The sequence below is a fragment of the Pezoporus wallicus genome, unplaced genomic scaffold, assembly GCF_028554395.1.
Source record: "Pezoporus wallicus isolate ANWC-B61680 ecotype Strahan unplaced genomic scaffold, APGP_CSIRO_Pwel_v1 scaffold_7107, whole genome shotgun sequence".
NCBI classification, from domain to species: Eukaryota; Metazoa; Chordata; class Aves; order Psittaciformes; family Psittacidae; genus Pezoporus; species Pezoporus wallicus.
The window spans coordinates 694,414-717,469 of record NW_026642114.1 but is presented as its reverse complement, the minus strand read 5'-3'; the positions used below and the strand labels follow the sequence as shown (position 1 = coordinate 717,469).

The following is a 23,056-nucleotide window of genomic DNA, read 5'->3' as shown; positions in this document are numbered from 1 at the left end:
GCAGGAATGCGCCTCATTATTTATCATCAAGGTCTGGCTCCTGGTACCAGCTACAGAGAGCCACAGTGCAGCTTCCTTGACTATGTCAGGGGCTGGGAAAAGGCAATCACAGGAGTGGCTGACTACCATGAGTACCTGAGCCTTTGGCAACAGTGGAGCAGAGGTCCCTACATAGCAGTCACGGCTAATCCCCAGAGCTGTGCTTCCACCTATTAGCCCATGTCTCCCACACTCGTCTAACTTCCCAGCAGTAAGGTCTGAAAAAGACCTGTGTGGGCTGAGGAGTTTGTACTGTTAACTATACACAAAAATCATCTATTTGCTTTTCTTTCTGCTTTCCTTTCCCTCCTGAGCATGTCTCTCACAAAGTTCACTGCTGCTCCAGGCACCGGCTTTACCGGACACATCGCTGAGCCCTCCTCCTTTTCAGGACTGGGGATGCTGAAGTCCAGCTCTGGCTGTCAGTGCCATCTGCTGGCTACTCTTTCCTTGACTGCTGCGAAAACATTAAAATCTAAATAAGGGACAGTCTTGCTATTTAGCCAGTCTTTCCCCAACCCCTCAAACTCTGCTGTTGAAGCCATATCCACAGGGCTGACCTAAATCATTTAAAAGACGCACATGTCCAAAAAGGGAGCATTACATTTAAAACATTTTATTAAATAATTTTACAAACAGGACAATACAGATCAGATTCTAAGACAAAGAATTTTAATTTATAATTATAACTTAAGCATAACTTAAGACCTTCTCATTTGAAGTCCTTTAACAGTTTAATAAATCATACTTGCAATATATATACACACACACATCTCAGGCTTCCACTGTATTTGTAAATAATATGTAGGCATGAAATCCTTACAAACACCTCTGAATTATTTTAAGATTACCTGGGGCCAGAGCAGTGGCCACAGACCTACTCAAGAACAAGTATTTTATAATCCATTTAGTTAAGATCACAGAAGTATCCATAGTAAAAAATGCAATTAAATTTGTGTATACACCTGTATTACAGTACATAATCCCACAGGGATGAGACCATTTCAGATCTACTTGCTGCATTCAGAAACCAGAGTACCTAATATAAGCACTACAGTTCTTAGTGCTATTACAATAAAAAAAAAAAAAGAAAATTTAAAGTCCCCAAGGTTTCTGGGACATGAAACAGAAACCCAAATAATTGCCCGTATCACTACAGGTATATTTCTTGACTGGGACATCCTCTGAAATTGACTTCAACAACAAAACCAGATCAATGGTTTCAAAACTATTCAATGAATATTTTTTGATCCTGATTATTCTGTTTCTGCAAGTGTAACCCATATGTCTCCAGAGGAGACATCTCCAGCAGTGTAGTAAGTGATGTGAAATAATGCATGTCTTCACCTCACCTAGGTACCCTTGAGTAGCCCAGAGGAGAACCAGCCTCCTCTTTAGGCAGCAGCTTACTATTTGCTCACCATCTGGACAAGAGATGGCAAGCTCCCAGTTATGATAACTACATGACTTAATGTAGACAGTATTTTGCCAGAAGGCCAGAGGTTTTTACTCTGCTTGTCTTCAATGGAAATACCAGACAGCTTGAGTTTAGCATTTCTGAACAATACACAAGGTCAATCATCTTGTCAGCAAGGGGTAAAAACATCTGGACAGCTGCTGATTTGCATGCAGTTTCACTCTCTGGAAATCCGAGACAAAAGTAAAGATGGCTTCAATTCCTGCAGAGAGAACAAATTCTTCTATAAATTGGAAAATCGGCATAGATCTGTATTTGCTCTCATTTCAGCAGAATTTTATATGCAGCAGGTAGAAAAAACACATAAAAGCATTATTAATACTATATGCAGCTGGACAGAATAGTAACCACAAAGATCCTTAAGGAGCTGAATAACCATTTCTAAAGCAATAAATCCATCCGTCTTGTTAGGAACTTTCATGCAATGCCAAGGCACATATTGGGTACCCCAAAGCACATATTGCTACTTCAGCAATTAACAGCTCTGATGGCTTGTGTGATTAAAAGGAAGAGAATTTGTGAGTGCAGTGCTCTCATGTGCTTACCTGAAACACCTGGAGTTAGACAGTCTGGCCAGCACTTTGGAAACTACCTTCAATTGTTAGGCTTTGACAGCTACTATAAAAAGCAGAAGTGAAAAGTATTTTAATGACAACTAGTTTATAACAAATGGATTTTAGCAAAATGATTGCAGTGCTGCTCATGCTGCTTTTTGAGACACAACTTACCTGGAAGGAGTAAATTTCTTTGCTGCAAGAAGAATAAGAAAAGGTGTTAGCCTTTCAAGATTAAAGCCCCCTCATGCAAACTTTTTCCTCTACTAAAAACCCCTCTCATTTAAGAATACCTGATAAAAAGCCATTATCTAGCAACAAATCTCACATGCAGTTACTACTATGTTGTCATAAGCCCCATCTCAAATTCCCATTCACTGTCCCTGGCAGTAATTACCAGCACATAAAATGTTGCTTTTATCCTCCTAATTCTTGTTATCTAAACATCTGGGATCTTACAGTATTTGATTTTCAAATGTTCATCCAGAAGACAAACATAGCACACATGCAGGCTTCTTGAAAATAATTTTGGAATTTAAATATGGGAATTTTCAGTTTTTCAAAAAGCTAGGTATTGGGATTTGGAGAGCTGGGTTTTTTTCCTCCACTGTAAATTTTGCAGGAAGGTAAGTAGATCCAGTGGACCCAATCCAATTGCTCACCTTTTCTTCGGAAATGTCTTGCAAGCCAAAGGAGGAATGATGCCGTGGACAACAGAGAGGCACTTGTGGCTGCTACTCCTACAGAGATATAGCTGACTTGCTCAGAAGCTGAAAGGATGAAGAAGTTTCAGTGAGCTGAAGAGGCATGTGTGGTCTTTGAAGCTCTCTCTACTTCTTCCTATTCCTTATGCACTTCATGATGAACCCTGCAGCTTGTAATGCTTAATTTTTCTCTTGCCAAGACACATCCAGTGCACATGGTAGAAGATGCATACCAAAAATTATCTCACCCATTGCCAAAGCAATAGCAAGGCAACAAGTAGTTATACCAGAGTCTGACTAACCTCCAGCCTCACATGACAACTTCAGTTTATCTTATCTTTCATGTTTCAGTTTATATTTTAATTCCAAGGATGTTCCCACTGAGGACAGTGACAGAGCTCCTACAGCCTTGAATGGAAAGGTGAGGCTGAGACTTCTGCAAAATTACAGCCTCTGACAGAAAAGCTCTCTGAGGTCTTTTGGCTGAGAACCCAAGAATCTATCACAACAAACTAATAAACCTATAAACTTTTCAACTGAGAAACATACTTATGAATGGAAACTTCCCACAAGGTTCATTTTCTCTGGAAAAGATTTTTTTCTTTATTCATATGGAAAAAGTTCAATATGAGAAATGTTTAAATTAAAAAGCAAACAAAACAACCCAAAATCTGGTTGCATATTTTATTTTTGGATTAGAAACTAACACTTTCCACTGAGACCTTTTAGGAATTTTCCCCTCTTCTATTTTTCAAGAAATATATTGAGCAACTCTGTTGCCCTTTTTAATTCGTGCACTCCACTAGAAGTTCTAACTCACTGGTGGTCTTTTTTACCTCCTCCACCCTTCTGTACATCACCTGACTAGAAACCCAGTGCCACCTTTTTTTGCTGCTAGTCACAGATAAAATACCTTCACATGTGGGCAGACTTGCACTCCAGTTTCCTGAATGATTACACTCAAGAACACGAGAACCATTCAGCATCCATCCTTCCAGACAGCTGAAGTGGCACGCTGTGCTATATGTGAAGTTCCCAGAACTATCTGAGCAATCCATAGAGCCTTTCTCAGGGGAGCTCAGTGGTTCACACTGTACAACTGAAATTCAGAAAGAAATGGTTAAGAATCATCAAGGACTTTCCTGTCTTTGGCCTTATTTTTTGCACTAGAGCTATACTGTATTTTTAAATTCTTTTGACTTTGGGATGGGAAACGTTCTAACGCAGGGCAAGTCACAGCCGAAATCAAGAGACACAGCACAGAGTTTAGGTTGCAGCCATGACCCTGCAGGAATATTAATTTCAGTGTGTTGTCCAGTGACAAGAAACTGTATTTGTAACCCAGTAAGTCCTACCTCTGCATACTGGTGCTGGCTCTGACCACTGTCCCTGTGCTGTGCACTCAGTGCTGGATGGGCCATCCAGAACATAGCCCTCACTGCAGCGGAAATCACAACGTGAGCCATAAGCAAGATCTGCAGGAGCGTGGTCACAAGTCACAAAGCCTTCTGGCCAGGTTACAGCCTCACACCGCACAGCTGCAACACAGAGATCCCAAGCACAGTCAGCACAGGTGCCTCAGGAATTCAACATGCCGATGCTGACAGCCCCAAGTGCTCAAGGGAGCCAGGATAAGGAAAGGTACCTGCACAGGATGGCTGCTGCCTGTCCCAAGCCCCAGAAGACCCACACTGCAGTGTGGCTGGTCCTGTCAGGGTAAATCCTTCCTCGCAGGTGAACTCACAGGTAGCACCCCAGGTGAGCTCCACAGAGGGGTGGGAGCAGTTCACAGCACCATGAAGAGGCATTTCTAAGGCAGGACAGGTTACAGCTGAAAGGCATAAGAGACAGTTCAGAGCTTAGCTTGTGTAGGTCAAGTCAAACACTCTTTTAGCTGACAAGAGGACATGCCCTGTCTCGAGCTGTGCCCTACAGAGCCAAAACACTTCCCTTCAGACCTAGCAGTGTCTCGGGAAACAGTGATTTTGGCACGTTGCACAGTGCAATCAGAACCCTTAAATATGCACTTTAAGCATTGCAAGCTATAGTGAGACTGTCTTTGGATTATGCAGTCCACTAGCGGAGTATAAACAGACACTGGTTCCCATTTAGGGTATACGGAATAAAGTTCCTGTCAGAACACTCCTCCGCAAAAGCCTGTTGTCATATGTGTTGCAGACACAGTTCCCAAGTGTTCCTTATCACCCTGCACTGCTGTTTCCTCTTTAATACAAGACACTTAGTGATGCCCATCACGAGATCTGCTTATGAAGAGTGCTAAAAACACACTGAGGATGACTGTTATTCCTTGACTACACTTAAATGAGGAAGTTTCTTCAGACTACTCAAGCTACTGTAAGCTTTAACTGATGACTTCCAACCCATTAAGGCTTACCTCTGCATACTGGTGCTGGCTCTGACCACTGTCCCTGTGCTGTGCACTCAGTGCTGGATGGGCCATCCAGAACATAGCCCTCACTGCAGCGGAAATCACAACGTGAGCCATAAGCAAGATCTGCAGGAGCGTGGTCACAAGTCACAAAGCCTTCTGGCCAGGTTACAGCCTCACACCGCACAGCTGCAACACAGAGATCCCAAGCACAGTCAGCACAGGTGCCTCAGGAATTCAACATGCCAATGCTGACGGCCCCAAGTGCTCAAGGGAGCCAGGATAAGGAAAGGTACCTGCACAGGATGGATGCTGCCTGTCCCAAGCCCCAGAAGACCCACACTGCAGTGTGGCTGGTCCTGTCAGGGTAAATCCTTCCTCGCAGGTGAACTCACAGGTAGCACCCCAGGTGAGCTCCACAGAGGGGTGGGAGCAGTTCACAGCACCATGAAGAGGCATTTCTAAGGCAGGACAGGTTACAGCTGAAAGGCATAAGAGACAGCACAGAGCTTAACTTGGAGCAAACCATAAAAAGCTGAGGGTTGTTTTTCAGAGTTGTTTTGTTTTGGTGGTGTTGTTTGTTTTTTTTTTTGGGGGGGGGGGGGGATGTTTGGTATTTTTTCTCTCTTTCTTGAAACTCAGCAACATATCTACTAAAAGGAAGCAGCTTTAGAAAGATCTACTATGCTGCCATTTCAGAAAGCTGACAGGAGTGGAAAGATCTCAAAATGGAAGACTGACACTTAGGGCAAGGACATGAATTCATCTGAAGCTCATGATAGCAACTATTTGCAATCTAAAATTTTCCTTAGTTTGACTGCTATGTTTGATGCTATTTTCCTCAAACAGCATTTTAGCCTGAACACCTCAAAAAAACCCTACAGTCAGGAGTATCTGGTCTGTTGTGAGCAGTCTCACAGCTAGATTATCTCCATTCCCTGTTTCCCAGTAAGAGAAGGGAAAGTCTTTCCCTACACGGAAATCTAGACCAGGGCCAGAACATTCATCCTGTCCATCTCTTCAGGAACAGAAACCTGTGTGCTGCAATAAAATAGCACTTTCATCCTGTAATTAATTCCACAAAGGAATGAGCCAGAACTTCAGTTTGTCACTACTAACAGAGCAACATTGATGTTCAAAGGTATCTATAATGTAGAAAGCTCACCTTTGCATGCTGCAAGGGAGGCAGACCAGACCCCAGAAGAGGTACAGTACACAGATTCCAATGCAGTCAATTCATAGCCTTCCTCACACTGAACTGTGCAGGATGAGTTGTAGCTGAAGTTCTCCAATGGATGGTTGCACGCAAGGCTCCCATGATCAGGTTTCTTTAGTGGATCACAGCTCTCAACTTCAAAGAAACACCAGATTTACAGTCTCATTGGCTGAGCTGGTATATCAACAAGCCAGCCATACACTGACTACCATGAGCATTGCCCTGGCTGAAAAGCAGGACGGGGTAATCTTACCAAACTCGCATTCTGGCCCATAGAATCCAGGGTTACAATTGCAGCTGTGATTATTAATAGTCTCTATGCATTCTCCACGGCCACTGCAGAGAGATGGGTTGCAAGAAGCTGGGAAAATATAAAAAATAAAAAATATGGCAACTTCTAAAAGAATCGGCAATGGCCGCTAATGAAACCTGGCTAGCACTTTGCTTATCTTTCTGGCATAGCAAAAGAAAAGCAGGGGGTTTAGTCCATAAGATTACCCTGTCATTTTACAAAAGGATTTCAGAAAAAAAAATACCTTTGACAGACTAGCTCACAGTGAAAGGATTCTATTGGCTGGAAACTCCATGACCTACTTGTTCTCAGGTAGATAATAGCAATATTTAAAATGCAAAAGGAACAATATGTTATGGCATAGGTAGAAATCCTCAACAGGTCCATTCTTAATGAGCTCACCACAGTTCTAATTTGGCTGATATTTGACTTTGATTTTTTTTTTTTGCCTTAACCACCTCTATACAAAGTAGCTTAGATTTTACACACAGCATCTAATCTAATCCAGTGATCTAGAATCAGCAGACAGATGCCTCCTAAAGGCCAATTCTTATCTAGCTGAGACATCCACTTGAGAGCAGGATGAAAGTCACCATCCTGAAGAGTCTATTTCTCTTCACTGACTATAGAGGTCTGGTGACTTGCTCACAAAAGATGTATAATATTCTGGGAGCTAAAAGGTAAGTGAGATCAATCCAGTTCTTGGAACAAGAACAATCTCAGCTCTGTAGCAAGGATAATCATACAAGTGCTTATAAACAACTCATCCCACCCACCACCTCATCTCCACAAAAGCATACTAGAATAGCCTTTATCACACCATACCTGTGTAGCACAAGGCAACCTTCTTTTTCTCACACTTTTCGTCATTCCATTTTCCATCATCCTTCCCTCTTTTAATGTAGATTTCAACGCAGTCCTCGTTGTTCCCTTTGCCATTTGGCTCACCTGAAGCCCAGTTTTTTGCCTCTTCTGTCAGTTCTTTGTTAGTTCCAATCCAGGTCCATACCTCATTAATTTTTCTGATTCCAATCCAGTAGTAACCCGGATTGAAGGGTAAGAAGTTATTGAGATAGTTGATTTCCTCCTTATTCTGAATGGCAACCATGTTAGTATATCTCTTTTTGCACCACTGCTCTGCTTCTCTGTAGGTCATGTTTGTGTCTGAATAATGGTACGTCCAACCATTTGCCCCCTGCAGTAGTGTAAGCCCTAGAACGAAAAGATGTCAAAAAGTTGGTGTCTGATGTTTACATGTTTACATATCCTCTTCTAGAGAGGAGGCAAAAGTTCTACAACCATTGCAAACTCGTCCATCTCTGAAACTAGACAAAAGGTGGCAGTTGTTTTAGAAACAACCAATTGGCAAGCTTCAAAACAGGCCTGTCAGCATTAAGGGCAGGGACTTCAGCCTGTGAAACTATGTCCGATCACACAAAGCTTAGCAGACTAGGTTCTTCTGTGTGAACCTAGCCTCAAGTTAATCATGTCAGGCTCAAAAATTCCATTTAATTCTAAGCTGAGACAGAGCAGTCACATTACTATTACCATCCAATTATTCTTTTACACAGAGAACACTTACTTACCATAAGTAAGAAGAGATAGGAACCACAAGCAAATCATGTTTCCGAGTTTTTCTTTTAAGCAGAAAGCTATGAAAGATCAAAGGAACGCATTTGTAAAGAACGAACACTGACTTTTTGCAATTCAGTATAAAATACTGTCTATGCAATCTTTTCTATATTTTAACAATTATTCTAAAGACTTAAATAAGGTTTCCATTTTTAGCACATTATTTATTTTAAATCAGTTCTTAACATTGAGATTGCTTTGAAATGTAAACAGATTTTAAAGAACACCAACACAGAATTCCATCGTCCTATTTTCCTTTAGCTGAGCAATGAAACAGAGAAACACTCCATTTATACTCACAGACTGTGGTGGCCAGGTGTCAAAAGTCTTCTGTAGTATTTCTCAGGGTCTGCTTTCTGTTGCTAAGTTGCCGAATACGGACTTGAAGAATAAGTTCAGCTCCAAGTGTCTGGACTGCATAATCCCCTGCCTTTACTACAGCCTTTTATTCTCTCAAGTGGCCTGTCATCTACGACATGGGAAATTCCACGTGGAAAAGCATTTCTTGGAAAATCCGAGGATTTGGCACTCCCACACATTAAGCCTGATGCTTCCCGTTGGCAAATCAACCATCTCACAAAGACACACTGTGCTGACAAACTGCCAAGTGCTACATTACATAGTTTTACTGACAGCAACACACAATTACAGGATATCAGGAAGGAGTGAGATGGTTAGAGTTAGTTGTATGAATGATAAAGACTCCAACTTTTTACCTAGCATACTGCTTTGCAGTTCTCAGTGAGAAAGGCACTGACACTCAAAGCTGCTTAACTGAGTAAAAGATGGAAACTGCAGCATTGGACAAGCCATTCCTTGTGGACCACAGCACACTGTACAGAGTTCTCATCTGTGATAAGGTCTGCCAGCCCCATGATTGCTAGTACTCTTCTAGAGTCTTGCTCACAATACAGACTCATCAGTCACTTGTAGCAGTCAAGCTTGGAATGTGAACTTAGCTTCAAATAGTCCCTTGGACTGTATCCTCCAATATCCTTGCCTCAACAGAGTTACAATTCCTGGACAGGTGCATATAATATTTCAGATGGACAAGACAATAGTCTTGTACTGAATTAATGCACATTTATTGTGTATACACTGATTAATTATACTACTGCATAGAGCAGTCACACGGTGTCCATGGTACAGAGACATATGCCTGAGTAATTGTGGACACTTTGCTACAGTGAGTTGGTAAGCAGTCATAGGCTATTCAGTGTACACCTGTATACATGAGAAGGCAGTAAGCATGAAGATCACCAATTCCTCGCACAATAGTGTTCTGGCAGCATGACATCACTCCAGTCCTTGATCCTCATGCATGTCTTCACACATACACCACTTCTGTGATAAGGCAATTGACTTGCCATGGTATGTACAGAAATATAGATTTGGGTATTCTCACTTAAGAGAATATCCAAATATTCATTTCTCACATCTCTGCAGGAGGTCTCACAAGTACTGCTGAGGAATACAAGTAGGGAATAGGCAATACAAGTAACAGACACATTAGCTTGGTCCTTAACCCTGTGCAAAGACATGACACTAGATGCTTGTTGCAGATTCCACATTCCCCAGGACTCCCAACCTTGGTCAATAAATACAAAGTGGTATTATTTCCTTGCACTCTGATCAGCCATGTCATGCCACTCTTTATTCCATGTTCACTCAGGCACTTACTGTGGAGGCTCCACCAGGCAGTCCAGTTGCCAAACTGGTATTCCAGGCACAATGTTTCACCATTGTTGGTAAGGTTTAGCAAGGCTAAACATGCAAAGGACTTGACAAAGGTTGTCAACGATATGAGGACACAGGGTAGCACCCACTTCATATCTCTAAAGCATAGTTATAGCATATACAGTGCATGTTGGAGTTCTTATTTTTGAGCCTCAGCCTATTCTTACAGAATAAAAATCAGTGGCTCTTGGATTCCAACCTAGTAACTCAGCTGGTATCAATTTCTACTTTTTTCCACAAAAACATATTTGTCAAGTGGCCATATCTTAATCTCTGCCCAAAGGAATCCATCACAGAAAAGAGGATAAAGAGTATGTTCTAAAACAACTTCAGTTACTATCAAAATAGAAGAGTTTACTAGAAATTGCAACACATACAACTAGAAAGCTTGTCAAAACCAGTTACTGAATAGAGTGGGGATTGAAAACAACACACCAAATATTTGTAAAGAGAGGAATGCTTTCTAGCAGGTGTGAACTAGCAAAGCTAGAAACACAAACTATCAAGAAACTCTGGAAAGATGACACTAACTCTTGGCTATGCCACAGACTTACTGTGCAAGCCCGGGTTTGGGCCAGCCTTGCTTAGAACAACCAGACTTTCAGAGAGTTCCAGGTAGCACCAAATCACGACAACTCTTTTTTTTAACCTCAGAGACTCATCTGTAAATTAGGAATGAAAACAATTCCTGTCTGTCAACCTTTCTGTCTGTGTTCTTCAGACTGTAAACCCACACAACAGAGACTGGTACTTTTAATGAACATGTACAGTACACCAGGCAGCAGGGCCTAATTTCACAGAGGTTCCGTAAGCATTATCCTGATACAAACTAATAACTAGTTTTGATCGAGGAGCCTTATTTTTTTCACCTCAAACATCGACTGGCTGTTATAATTGTATACACAGAAAAATTATAGACAACCCCAGAACAGTTTATATCCTCTCTGGAGCCAGGAGGCAGAAAATCCTACACCTTTTCCTGGAGATTCACTTTTTCAAGTCATTTTATGAGCTTCCTGCTCATAAGTGCTCATCCCTGTCATGGCAGAAGCTCTGAAGCTGAGTGGAGAAAACTTTATCAGAATCGCTTCGCCAGTGGAATCTCCGGAGGAAGGAAGAGAGTATTTCAGAATTTACAATAGTCTTCCTTCACAGGGGCTGTCTCAGACCTCTTGTCTGCAGCAGATAAAAAAAAAACACACACATACAAAGAAAGCCCATAACCAAAACCACCAAAGCCTAAAAGCAATATGCCTGTAAAAACTCCAGCTTAAAAATAGACTCTTTTTGTTGGCAGTATTCCCCTATGCATCACTGACATGGGGCTCTCTTCGGTTTTTCCCAGGGAATTCTGCCGTTCACCTGTTCTTTTTATTGCCTTTTAACATAGTGGAAGATGAATATAAACACAAAGTTTGCAGAAAAAAAAGAGAAAGCCTGAAAAGCATTTTCAAAAGCACACAACTGAGAGGTTAAAATCTCTTCAAAGTCAAAGGTGCATAAAAACTTCAACCCTGTTACCACAAAAAATACTTGATACAGTTACTAGGTTGAACTGCAGATGTTCAAGCTAGAAAAGTCATCCAGCCTGCCTCTTAGCTGGTTTCTATGTTACTGATTTATCCTCCCAGTTATTTCACATTTACGCTTTTTTTTCAATTCCTTTGCCAGTAGATTTTAGAATACAAGATTCTCATTTCTTGAGCTGTTCTGAGCTGGGTGCAGCTGTCCACTCTTGCATGAACACAGATATAGCTCCTTAAAATTAATCCAATTCCTCTCTGCCAGAAACACAGGAGACTCCAAACCTAAATCAAGTTAAACTTCTAGAAATGCTCAATGCTTCTTGTTCCTATGTATCCACTCCAGACCTTCATTTCCACCAGTGAAAGCCCAGCTTTTTACAAGTGAATGGAAGTACTCCAGATGACCTCTTTCCTTACGAACAGATGTGCCTAACAAAGATTATGTAGCAGCAACTAATTTTCCAGTTGCAAGTCTTACTTGATAGGCTACTATGAGACATAAAAGTAAGAAAATGCTATAGAAACACATTAGGAGTAAGAACAACAAAACCAGGTCAGGTCTGCTATTTAAAGAATAGTAATTGACAGAGGACATGTCAAATGTCATTCCTTTCTGTACAGAGAAAAGTTAACAAACACTGCAATAGTGTTATGCACTGGGAAAACAGAACAGGTTACAATAAGACAAGAAAGAAGCAAAAACTATTTACGCTTGTTACAGCCAACCAGGTTACTGTTTAAGGATCCAAACCCTCAGTAATTACCTTTGAGAGTAAGGGGAAAGGTGTCAGAGGGCTGACAAAAAAGCAAATATTGCCTTTCTGTATCTAGGAAAGGAAGATCAAAGTAATTAGAAGCCTTACACTTGAGCACCTAGAAAAGGTACTAGAACCATGCTGAACATTTTTTAAAGAGAACAATTGAAAAATCAGCAGAAAGCTACTAAGGTGTCAAGAACATTGATATGATTGATTTATTCTTGGCAGATCAATCTAGTTTGTACTTCAAGGCTGAGTGAGCAACAGAGAAACAATAGTGCAATATACTTTGCTATAATTAAGACTTTTAATAGTGTCCCATGAGACATTCTTATGAGAAAACAATAGTGCTTAGCTGAAATAATCATAAAATGAGTACGCAAGAGGGGTAACCACTACTCAGAGGGCAGTTTTTCAAAGATCACTGTTAGTCTGAGAGGACTTACATAAATTAGCCCTACAAGGGATTGTCCTTAACTAATCTGAGCTAATTTATATTAGATAACAAATTGTCATCTAAAATGCTTAGAAAACTTGCAGATGAGATCAGGCTTTGAGGAACTGCAAGAGTTCCAGAGGACCAGTGTTCTTCTGGTATGTATTAACAGGAATGTTTTATTTAAGACCAAATTTGCAATTACTCCATCCAATCTGCCTTTGCAAAATCTCATCTGGTGTACTGCATCTAATCTTAAGTACAACCATTTTAGAAAGCTACAGACTGACAAAATACAACTGAATCCTGACCAACACAGGCAATACATTATGTAGAATAAGATTAAAGGTTTATTCTCTTTTGTAAAAGAAACTAGGACCATCTCATCCAATCTTGATATTCTGCACTATTTTAATTAAAAAAAAAATAAAAAATTTATTCCTTATGAACACCCTCCTTTTTTTTCTTGAAAACATATATGAATGCTTGTCTGACATGTAAGGAGACTCTAAGTGACCTAATCTTCCGAACTACTAGCTCTCCACAGATGACAGTTCAAATAACACAAGCCCAGAAAACATGGCTTATGTGCAAACGCCCAAGTCATTTAACTGTTTAATTCCCACCCCACTGCAGTAAAGGACAATAGAGGAAAGAAGTCTATGCAATCTTCTAAAACCTAAAAGGTATTTTAGAGTATTTAGGAGGCACATGATCAACAATTCATTATGTCCACTTGGTGCACGGCAAGTAGTGGTTGGATTAATTTGTAGTGACAAATCTTGAAAGGATATTTTTCAAAATAAGGAGGCCATGAAATGCTAAAACAGGAGTTTCGTAGAGTCCAGCTTTCTGCTGGATACTTTTAAGTCTTGATTTGAGAAACACTCATCAATATCTTTATGAGTAGCTTGTGAAAGCGGGATGCAGTGGGAGATTATTTTTTTATTATCTAAAATTCTTTGTTGAACTTGCTGCAATCAACAAAATAAGACAAATACAGGATATGATGAGATATCAGGTAACCAAAACATATACATCTGTACATATGTAAATGCAGAAAGAGACAGAGGGAAATTTTTCATGTTTTTTTTTTTTACCTACATTATAAGAGTATATCTGCATCTACCTATTTCCAAGTTTTCCCTTTTAAACATTTTAATGATGCTTTTATATCAACAGACAAAAATAATTAAGTATCTCTAAGTAACGCAGTTCCATCTCTCTTCTAGGAGATGTATCTGTCATTCCTGAATTAAAACACTTCATAAATATTTTAGTCAAAATAGTTTGTATAACAGACATTTATCCCATGGCAAAGAGCTGTAAAACTACTTGGAATTTTGAAATCCTGTAAAAAACTCCAGCTTCATCCACAGTAACAGTCAGTAGAAGAGTACAAGTAAGAGTTTTAGCCAGCCTTGAGGGGAAAAGGAGTTCTGGTGCCAGCAGTGAAGGTGTTTCCTGTTTGGAGAAGAGCTTGAAATACTAATTCTTTAAAAATTCAGAGACAAAAGGTCTAAGGCACAAGTTTTCCCTGAGGCCTAGATGGGAAGAAAAGATAATTTCTGAAAACAGACTCATCCCTCTGCCTCCGTGTCTCATTAAGTGTAAATAAGGTAGGCAATACCACTGCGACAAAGAAGCTGGAATTTCTCAGCCTGCCTAAGACAGTCTCCACTCTGTCTGGAGTGAAACCCTAGGAGCCAGAAAATCTTATCTCCACTTCTCATTTCGGGAACTCTCTAGTGTGACTCATACTGCTCAATTTCCTCCAAACAGGCAAAAATAAACATTCAAGAATCTAAATTGAGGCCAGGGATCACTTGCACTGGCAAGGTGTGATTCAGCACACTGAAACATGAAAAAAACAAAAGAGCAGAGGAAGCAACTCACACTTTAAGAAGCACTGGTCTTAATATTGTGTGTACCTGGCTGCCTGCAGTTGCAGATGGAATAGATCCCATGCAGAACTTGAGTATTTCTAATTTTACTGTTGGAAATTATGGCAGAGAAGCTCTCAGAGCATTGCCAGCCTTCATGCACAGGTAAGAAAGAATAACTATAACCCATGCATTTGACCCAGCACTGCTCATAGATGGATTTTCACCTTTTTTTTTTTTTATTTTAAATCAGGTTTTACTTCCCAGGTCTGTTCTGTAGTCCCATACTCTCACAGCAAGATGTCCCATATGCGACACTGATGGAGATGCTCACTCTGAGGAAGATAATAGTTACAGCTTTTGGTAAACAAGAGAAATGAGAGGAAGTTTCAGGATTAGGAGATTAAGTAGATAGCTGGTTCTGTAAAAGTGGTCACTGTGAGAAACGTTTTCTGTTTTGCAAATTCTCTGCATAGTTTCTGCCTACCTCTGTTCCCAGAAAACACTGTTCTGACTTAGCAGATACCACATGAACTATCAATAGTATGGAGTGTTGACATGACCTATTCTGCATTTGAAGTGTTATGAAGGAGAGACTACAAAAAAATATACTCCCTTCTTTACTAATACATCTCACCATTAGTTTATGAACTCCATCCTTCAGGTCTGTTTCTTTCAGTGAAAGACAGTTCCAGGTAAATAATTTTTATACATATACAGACACAGTACTTAATGTGTTTGAGTCCATAGCTAAAGTCATGTTCAACAACAATTTTTAAGTAATTACTTTTCTCAGACAGCAGACTATGAAATAAACAGAAGTTCTTGAATTAAGTATTCTTTCAGGAGCATTCCAGTGACTCCAGCACAAGTTTGCCACAACCATACCATCCACAAATTATTCCAAGAAAGCAGCCTATTTCTATCAGCTGGATAAGTAATTGCTTTTTACAACAGACATGTTTAACATAAGATCGTTACTGGAGGGTACTTAAATTAATGCTTACAGTAATTGTTTCAACAACAAAGAAGTTCATCATTAACTCTGAAAGGGTTTTAAATTGCTAAATTTTATCGTTTTCTAGCAGAACACACCCCACACACACCAAAAAAAAACAACAACAAAAAAACAAACAAACAAACAAAAAAAAACAAACCACAAAGAACAGCACCATGAGTGTTTTTAAGGTTTCAGTTAAATGATGTCAAGATCATTAGGACTTTCCTTATTTCCTGGGCCTGAAAATGGTACTTTAACTTTCCAATGAAAATTTTGTTCTTTTGACACTTACAGGTTTCTTGACTTAGGAAGGATGAGTCTGTCATCTACCCTGAAACTGCTGCACTTTCATGCTTGAGCCTAAAAAGCAACCCACAAAGTAACTTGTGAAGCAGTGGAACAGGCAGTCCAGGGATGTGGTGGAATCACCATCCCTGGGGGTATTCAGGTGCTTAGGGACATGATTTAGTGGTGAACTTGGCAGTGTTACCTTTACAGCTTGACTCTATGACCTTAAGGGTCTTTTCCAACCTAACTGATTGATTCTATGATTCTGTATTTATCCTTCCTGGTGCGTATTAGTTGGGATTTTTTCCTCTCGTTTATCAACACACATATACTCATCTTTTGTAGATACACATGACTGCAACCAGTAGTAGAGTCTGGTTAGCTAGACCACAGAAGAAACAATCAACTAAGATTACTTTCATAATAGGCATTACCCATCCACCTTTGCTTCTTCAGTCTGACTACCAAGGAAGGAGACAGTTCCCCTGCTGGGTACCTGACGCCCTAAAACCACCATTCAAAATCCCTTCATATCTCTGCACCATGAATGCAAATGCATGAGTTTATCTTAAAAGAAAGCAGCTGCAGCTGAAAGGCCCTTACATTCAGAAGGTCACATATTTCACACAAATGAACTCTAATCAGTTAAACAACTCGTTCACACTTTGTCTCTACAGACTAGAAAGATTCCAGAGTCCCAGCTGTTACATTACCTGCATATGCTGCAAACATGGACACTAAGGGCAGGGAAGGACAACCAAAGGACAACAGAGCCCTGAAAACAAAGCTAGCAGACTGGTTTTACTGACCAAGGGGATTCAAAGGGGAGCATGTGTACAGTACTTAAACTAGCATTCATGTGACAGGCAGGTGATATTTACGGTCATTTGGGAGAGTTAGGAGAAAGACTCTTCCTGGTAGAAAACTCGTAGACTGTTCAAGGAGTAGAAATATTCCATGAAATTCCCTCCAAAGAAATACCTAGATTACTAGAAATTTGTGCTTAAGTCTGGGGAAGAGGAAGCAGCTAGGAAGGCTCAGAAAGGATACAAGACTCTTCATAAGCATCAGGAACAAAGAAAGTGATCAGAAGTTTTCTGTACATAAAGGCATAAAGTTGGTACAACAACCCCAAACGGACACAAACCACCTGTGAGTAAATGTAGACTGGAAATTAGGAGGGAATTTCTAGCTAGCAGAGTAATGAGGTTATCAAACTGCTTTCTATGAGCAGAACATAAAACTTGGTTTTCATTAAGATCTTGCTCAGTTTCTGAAAGGGATCATATGAGAACATTATTAATGAAAGCAAGGTATAAAGGACCCAGTAAAAGTCCTTTACACTCCTGCATCCTGAAGATTGGCTTGGATACTTAAGCATCAGTGCACAAACCAAGCCTCTGGCTTCTGAACTGACTGCACACACAGATCCAAAATATGTTAATACCAGAAGAGATAATTTCATTTTATACTGCATTTGTTCTGGCTTCTTTGCTAATCTGAGAAGCCACTAATCAACAGCTGTTAAAAAAAATAAAAATCTTAATTTGAAGCCTATTAAAATGAGTGGGCCAAGCAGCAAAGCAGACCTGTGATCTTTGATGCACACAATAGCCATAACTTACAACAGTGTATTTCATTTGCACCAGTGTATTGTGTGTTCTTCTGCTGAACTCATGGGTGTACCCTCACTCTGGGATAAAAAAAATTTGGCAAGTATAGCTGAAAGTTAACCCTCATTTTATTTTCTCTCTTGTGTGAGTTACATGCAATGGAAATTCCCTACTTCAAAATTCTTTTTTTAATATTCTCCTGTAATACAACAATAGGCCAAACATATCCTTACCTCTTGTGCTCTGCTGTCAAAGAGCTCAATAAAAGGAAAAATTTATAAAGCTGGAGCTCAAGTTAATTGTTTCCCTTTTCCTGACTTTGGTAACCTGGATTGGCCTAATAGCTTGAGAGACTCCTGTGATGAGCTTCATTGCAGCACAATGTGTATTTAACACATTTGCAAAATACTAATATTCCTTTTCTAGTCACTTGCTGTTCAAATAAATATCAAAATAAACAAGAGGATATTTGAAATTAAGATATTGCTGGCTCACAGGGTTTTTGCCTATTCTCAAATGAAATGTTACATTTGATCTTGAGCTGCAATCCAATTTCTTCTTTTTAAGATACCATGCAAGTTAACTAGTGTAGTCTGGGCAATGAAAACAAGCAAGAAATACCAGGTCTGAGATCTGCACAGTAGACTGATTCTGGGTTTTGGCAGGATAAGCAAGTTGGATCTGAACTTCATTTTTCTACAGCCAGGTGACTTCCGCTACCTGAACTTGTTAAATTACAATTCATTTTGATATCTCCATATACAACTGCAGTACAGCCTCATCTTCTCTTCCCCATCCTTAATTTAAAAAAAAAAAATCATTTCAAGGCCAAATTAGCTTTTACCTACAAATAACAAAATCTCAAACTATCACGCACAAAGGCTAATCCATTTGGGCTTTCAATCCATGCTTTTTCATGGATCCTTTCTGTTACTGGGTTACTCAAAAGGCTTTCCTTTGTAACAACATACTAAATTTTTCCAGTTACTGACTTTAGCTGAAGGCTGTAAAACACAGAACATAATGCAGGGGAAAGGAGTTAGATATTCAGCCTCTCTGAATATTGCAGTGTGAGTCAAAAGGTAATTTAGTCTTAAAGCTGGACTCCTGACATTCAGACCAGGAGAGGAGTTGAAATACTGCATGCAGTGCTTTGATCAAGTCTGACTGAAAAAGGCTGTTACTGACTACACAGAATTGATGTGGAGAAATGGGGGAGAAGCTATGAACATTCTATCCAGAACAATTATCTTTAGTGAAGATCAGATGTTTTCAAGCATGCAGAGATTGAAGTGGGAAGTCCATTTACACACTCACAAGCACACACACCTGAAGTAAAGAAACAAACCAATCAACCAACCAAACCTGCTTTTTCAGTAATCTTAACATTTGAATTTTATAGTATGGCCCACATGGGAAGGAACCTCGAAAGATCACCTGCTCCAACCTCTCCTGGGAAATGCAGCCTCGATGAGATGATCTAGCACCCTGGCCCATCACATCTTGAGAACTTCCAGTAATTTGCCCTGGTTTTACATCACAGTTTTTTCCAGTGATGATTAAAGGAAAGGCTAATAAGAAATTCAACCTTTCTGATTTTATGGCAAAGGTTTTAGGAATCTAATTAGTAAATGAGATTCCTACAATAGCCATCTCTGGGATGGCAAGAAGGGATAGAGGTCAAACATAAGAAAGGGACAACTGGGCAGAACTGCTCCAAAAAACCTTACTTAATAAGACAACACCTACTTTGCTCTGCTAGCACCTATGCTAGCACATAGCTACAGTACTGTATCTGCTATATTGCAGATATTCTACATATGCTCTAGCTGGACTGCCAATACACAGTAAGAAAATTCAGCTGCCTTTATATTAGAATCATAGAATAGTTAAGGTTGGAAAGGACCTTAAGATCACCTAGTTCCAACCCCCCTGCCATGAGCAGGGATACCTCACACTAAACCATGCCACCCAAGACTTCATCCAACCTGGCCTTGAACACCACCAGATGTGGAGCATTCACAGCCTCCCTGGGCAACCCATTCCACTGCCTCACCACCCTAACAGTAAAGATATTTCTTCCTTATATCCAATCTAAACTTCCCCTGTTTAAGTTTTAACCCGTTACCCCTTGTCCTGTCACTACAGTCCCTAATGAATAGTCCATCCCCAGCATCCTTATAGCCCCCCTTCAGATACTGGAAGGCTGCTATGAGGTCTCCACGCAGACTTCTCTTCTCCAGGCTGAAGAGCCCCAACTTTCTCAGCCTATCTTCATACAGGAGGTGCATACCCACTGTGCTTTGCTCATAACACATTTAAATTACCAATTTATTTTTATCATGCATTAGCATATTCATCTGCTGTTAGATTTGATATTGGCACATAGGTGCACTCCTTTAACTACATTCAGAATTTTTATTTGTTGGAAAACTAGTATTTAACATATTAATGTAAGAACCCATGTATTAAAGCCACAATTTCCATTTTTTTTTTTTTTATTTCATAAGAAAATACTGATATGAATTGTAGTTTGAGCTACTGAATGTTATACAGCTAAAGGATATAAATACTCAAGATATAGTAGCTGTACTTTGATGTGTCAAGGTACTACTTAATTCTAGTAAACACTCAAGATCTAGTTTTTAAGGGCACTGCACTCAAGTGGAAGCCTCCTCCAAGATCATTTGGAGACCATTTGTGTACCTAACTAACCAAAAACCATGAAACTCTAGGAAAAAGATTTTAAAAGAATTCTCAGTAGCTGTATGCACTTGAAAAGAGCTATCCTTCTTGGGGAACCGAAACACATAATATGGAAGAAAAATGTTTTTAGAAAGTTACTTTAAATAAAGATATATATCTTGTAGCCTTAATGCCACCAAAAAGTCTAGCAGAAATTCAGTTATGTGTGACAACGAGAATGTATCTGTCCCCCATCAGCAGTTTCCATCACCCAAATATTTCAGACAGTACAGAGGAACCCATTCCCTCAGAAGGAACACTCACAAAAAGCACGGTCACAGAACCCTCTTATAAGAGATGCAATATAGAACACAAGGCTATTATCTGCGTTATCCCTCTCAAGACATTCAGGAAGTAGTTTTAGAAGGTAAAAAAAATTACCTACAAGAAGATATCATACATTATGAAAGCAAACTGTGGTAGCTACAACAGTAACACCCAAGTATCTCATCATGTCACATGAACCACAGGTTGTGTTATTTCTTTTTAATCTCCCTGATTGATAGAGTATATAGAGAAGTTTGACCAAGTTCAGATGCACTAGCTCAACTAGTAACATGGTTATCATACCCCAGATCCAGCCTAACAGCAGCCTAACCACACATGCCGTTACACTAATGGTTTAATCCACTACAATATACATCGCAATATTGGCACAACACAAGAATAGGGGAATTTCACAAGGCCATAAATATTGAAACAATCTGATGATAAGCAGGGCATAAACAACAATACAACTTTACAGTCAATCTGGGTCCAGTCCAAAGCCTGCAAAACATAATAGAAAACAAGCCCCGTATGTAACACAGAAGAGTAAAAAACACTGGCAACACTTATGATCTGGCCGTAACTACTCAAGAAAAATAGACACTATCTTAATTATTATCACATCAGTTCACTGTTACCTAATTTGATATACTTACAATACTTTTTATCAGAACAATGGTTTTTAGGACACAATTGTGAAGAGACAAGATGTCACCTGGTCAAATAAATAAATAAACTTAATTTTTCAGAAAGTAGTGCCAAACTCACTGCCACAGTTAGATATGAGTAAGCTCATTACAAAAGGGAAGTCCCACCATGCAGTTTTACTGGAGACAGTCTGTCTCTGTTTTAAGACCCCTGTTACCCCATGCCATCCTCTTTGTACCCCTGAGACCCACAAAGTGACGCACTAACAGTTAGCACCAACAGCAGGGGATTTTTCTCTTCAGCCTAAAAAACAACAGAAATATCCTACAGCTCAGCACAGAAAACTACTTTTGGATAAGGTGGGTGCTTAGGAAGACAGAAGTATTATGAAAAACAGGACAAAGTTGTGCTTTACCTATAACCAAGTCACAAACTTGGGCTGTTAAGGTCACTGTCAGATCAAGCCAAATGACTGCTCTTCTGGTTAAGGACAAATTCCTTTTAAGTTCAGCTTCTATCTGAAGCACACCACAAGTATTTCCTTTGCCATTCTTGTCCTTGCTCATCAGTGCAACCATTGTTTGTTGCTAGTTCCTTCCGTACATCGTAAGTGAAACAGGTCAATAAAGTTTTCCATAGCCATACAACAGGCTTCTGCAATTAAGGAAATTCTTGGGAAATACCCAATTCTTGTTAAAATAAAAAGGCAAAAATAAAAAGGCAAGGCTCACTCAAACAAGCAAGCTCCATAAAACATTTTTAATGATATAGCTCCAACAAGAGATAAATAAGAACATAAAATATTAGGCTATTAGACAAAAAGCTGTATCTATAAAAGCAATTAAAACAAAAACAGACCTTCAAGAGTGTTTGAAAGAAACTTAAAGAACAGATGTTATAATAACCCTAGAGGCCTTCACTATAGAAGAAAACAAGCTTGAGCAAACACCTCAACCCCACAAAACTCCCTCAACCTTACTATCCTAAAGGGCACCTTACCCAGACACGGTTTTTATTGCTTTCCCTGCCTACCTTGGTAAATCCAGAACAGCTGAGATGTGTTTCTACTTAAAGCTCTTCCCATCTCTTTATAAAGATTCAACCAGTAAGAATTTAGTTTATCATATTGATGCTTTAGTCGTTATTCAGGCTTAGGACAGCTAATGAAGTAGTTTAATGAACAGCATTAAAAAAAAAAATCATAAAACAAATGTAACTTTTGAATTAAAATTTATCCTCTTAAGCACCTCCATAGGCTGAACTCTTCCTCTGTTTTACTGGTGTTTTTAATGTATTGTATGTTAGTTTATATAGTACACTGTCTGCATTCAAGCACTAAAAAAATTGAGAACTTAAGAAATGAATGTCAATTATGATTTACTATTTCGATGTATTAAAAGAATAGCTTGGTTGAAAGTGACCTACAACATAGCACTTGAAAGATGTGGTTATGTCAAAACTTCTAGTCTTTAATGTGAGTATTCCTTCTTTTTGGAATATGCTCTTGATATGTTCTTACTTAAAACTATTATTTTCCTTCAGTTAATATCATAATGGATTTAGTCTTCAGTGAATCGGTGCACCTTACTCATTCTAGACACCTGTGACTTCCTGATGAATCTGTGTGCAGCTTACCTAACACATCAAATGGAACCTATAAAAATAAGGCAAACAGGAGGTGAATTTCTCTCTTACTCAGTGCCTGTAAAATGTATCCTACAAAATGCTGGGGCATAAAGCTACTTGCCTCTCTATGACCCCCTTATCCCCCCGCTGTAAACGCCTTGCCCTGCGACAGACCCACGGTGGGGGGTGCGAGGCCCGGCTCTGGGACCCGGGGGTGGGCAGCACT

At 39.7% G+C, this 23,056-nt stretch overlaps 1 protein-coding gene across 4 annotated transcripts; it reads right to left on the bottom strand.

The window, feature by feature from the left end:
• Positions 1-645: 645 nt before the first annotated feature.
• On the bottom strand, positions 646-22,977 carry SELE (selectin E). Of its 4 annotated transcripts, none has more exons than XM_057427360.1 (14): positions 8,604-9,628; positions 8,258-8,323; positions 7,497-7,883; positions 6,633-6,740; positions 6,329-6,514; positions 5,460-5,645; positions 5,170-5,352; positions 4,420-4,605; positions 4,130-4,312; positions 3,688-3,873; positions 2,733-2,840; positions 2,245-2,266; positions 2,062-2,134; positions 646-1,718 (listed from the first exon to the last, which is right to left on the bottom strand). In XM_057427360.1, the coding sequence occupies exons 2-13, from the start codon at positions 8,292-8,294 to the stop codon at positions 2,077-2,079; spliced, it is 1,830 nt and encodes a 609-aa protein (XP_057283343.1). In that variant the 5' UTR covers positions 8,295-8,323; positions 8,604-9,628; the 3' UTR covers positions 646-1,718; positions 2,062-2,076. The 4 variants fall into 4 exon arrangements, with proteins under 4 accessions (XP_057283343.1, XP_057283344.1, XP_057283342.1 ...); XM_057427361.1 differs by having other exon boundaries at positions 2,062-2,131; XM_057427359.1 differs by lacking the exons at positions 646-1,718; positions 2,062-2,134; positions 2,245-2,266; positions 8,604-9,628 and adding an exon at positions 22,840-22,977 and having other exon boundaries at positions 2,273-2,840.
• Between the last annotated feature and the right edge of the window lie 79 nt (positions 22,978-23,056).

Excerpts from the sequence above, each read along its gene's own strand:
- SELE (XM_057427359.1), bottom strand. The coding sequence starts at position 8,294 with ATGATTTGCTTGTGGTTCCTATCTCTTCTTACTTATG. Across the intron at positions 6,515-6,632 it reads TGGGCCAGAATGCGAGTTTG|TTGAGAGCTGTGATCCACTA; the intron begins GTAAGATTACCC and ends GTTTCTTTGAAG. Across the intron at positions 3,874-4,129 it reads GCCAGCACCAGTATGCAGAG|TTGTACAGTGTGAACCACTG; the intron begins GTAGGACTTACT and ends TCTGAATTTCAG.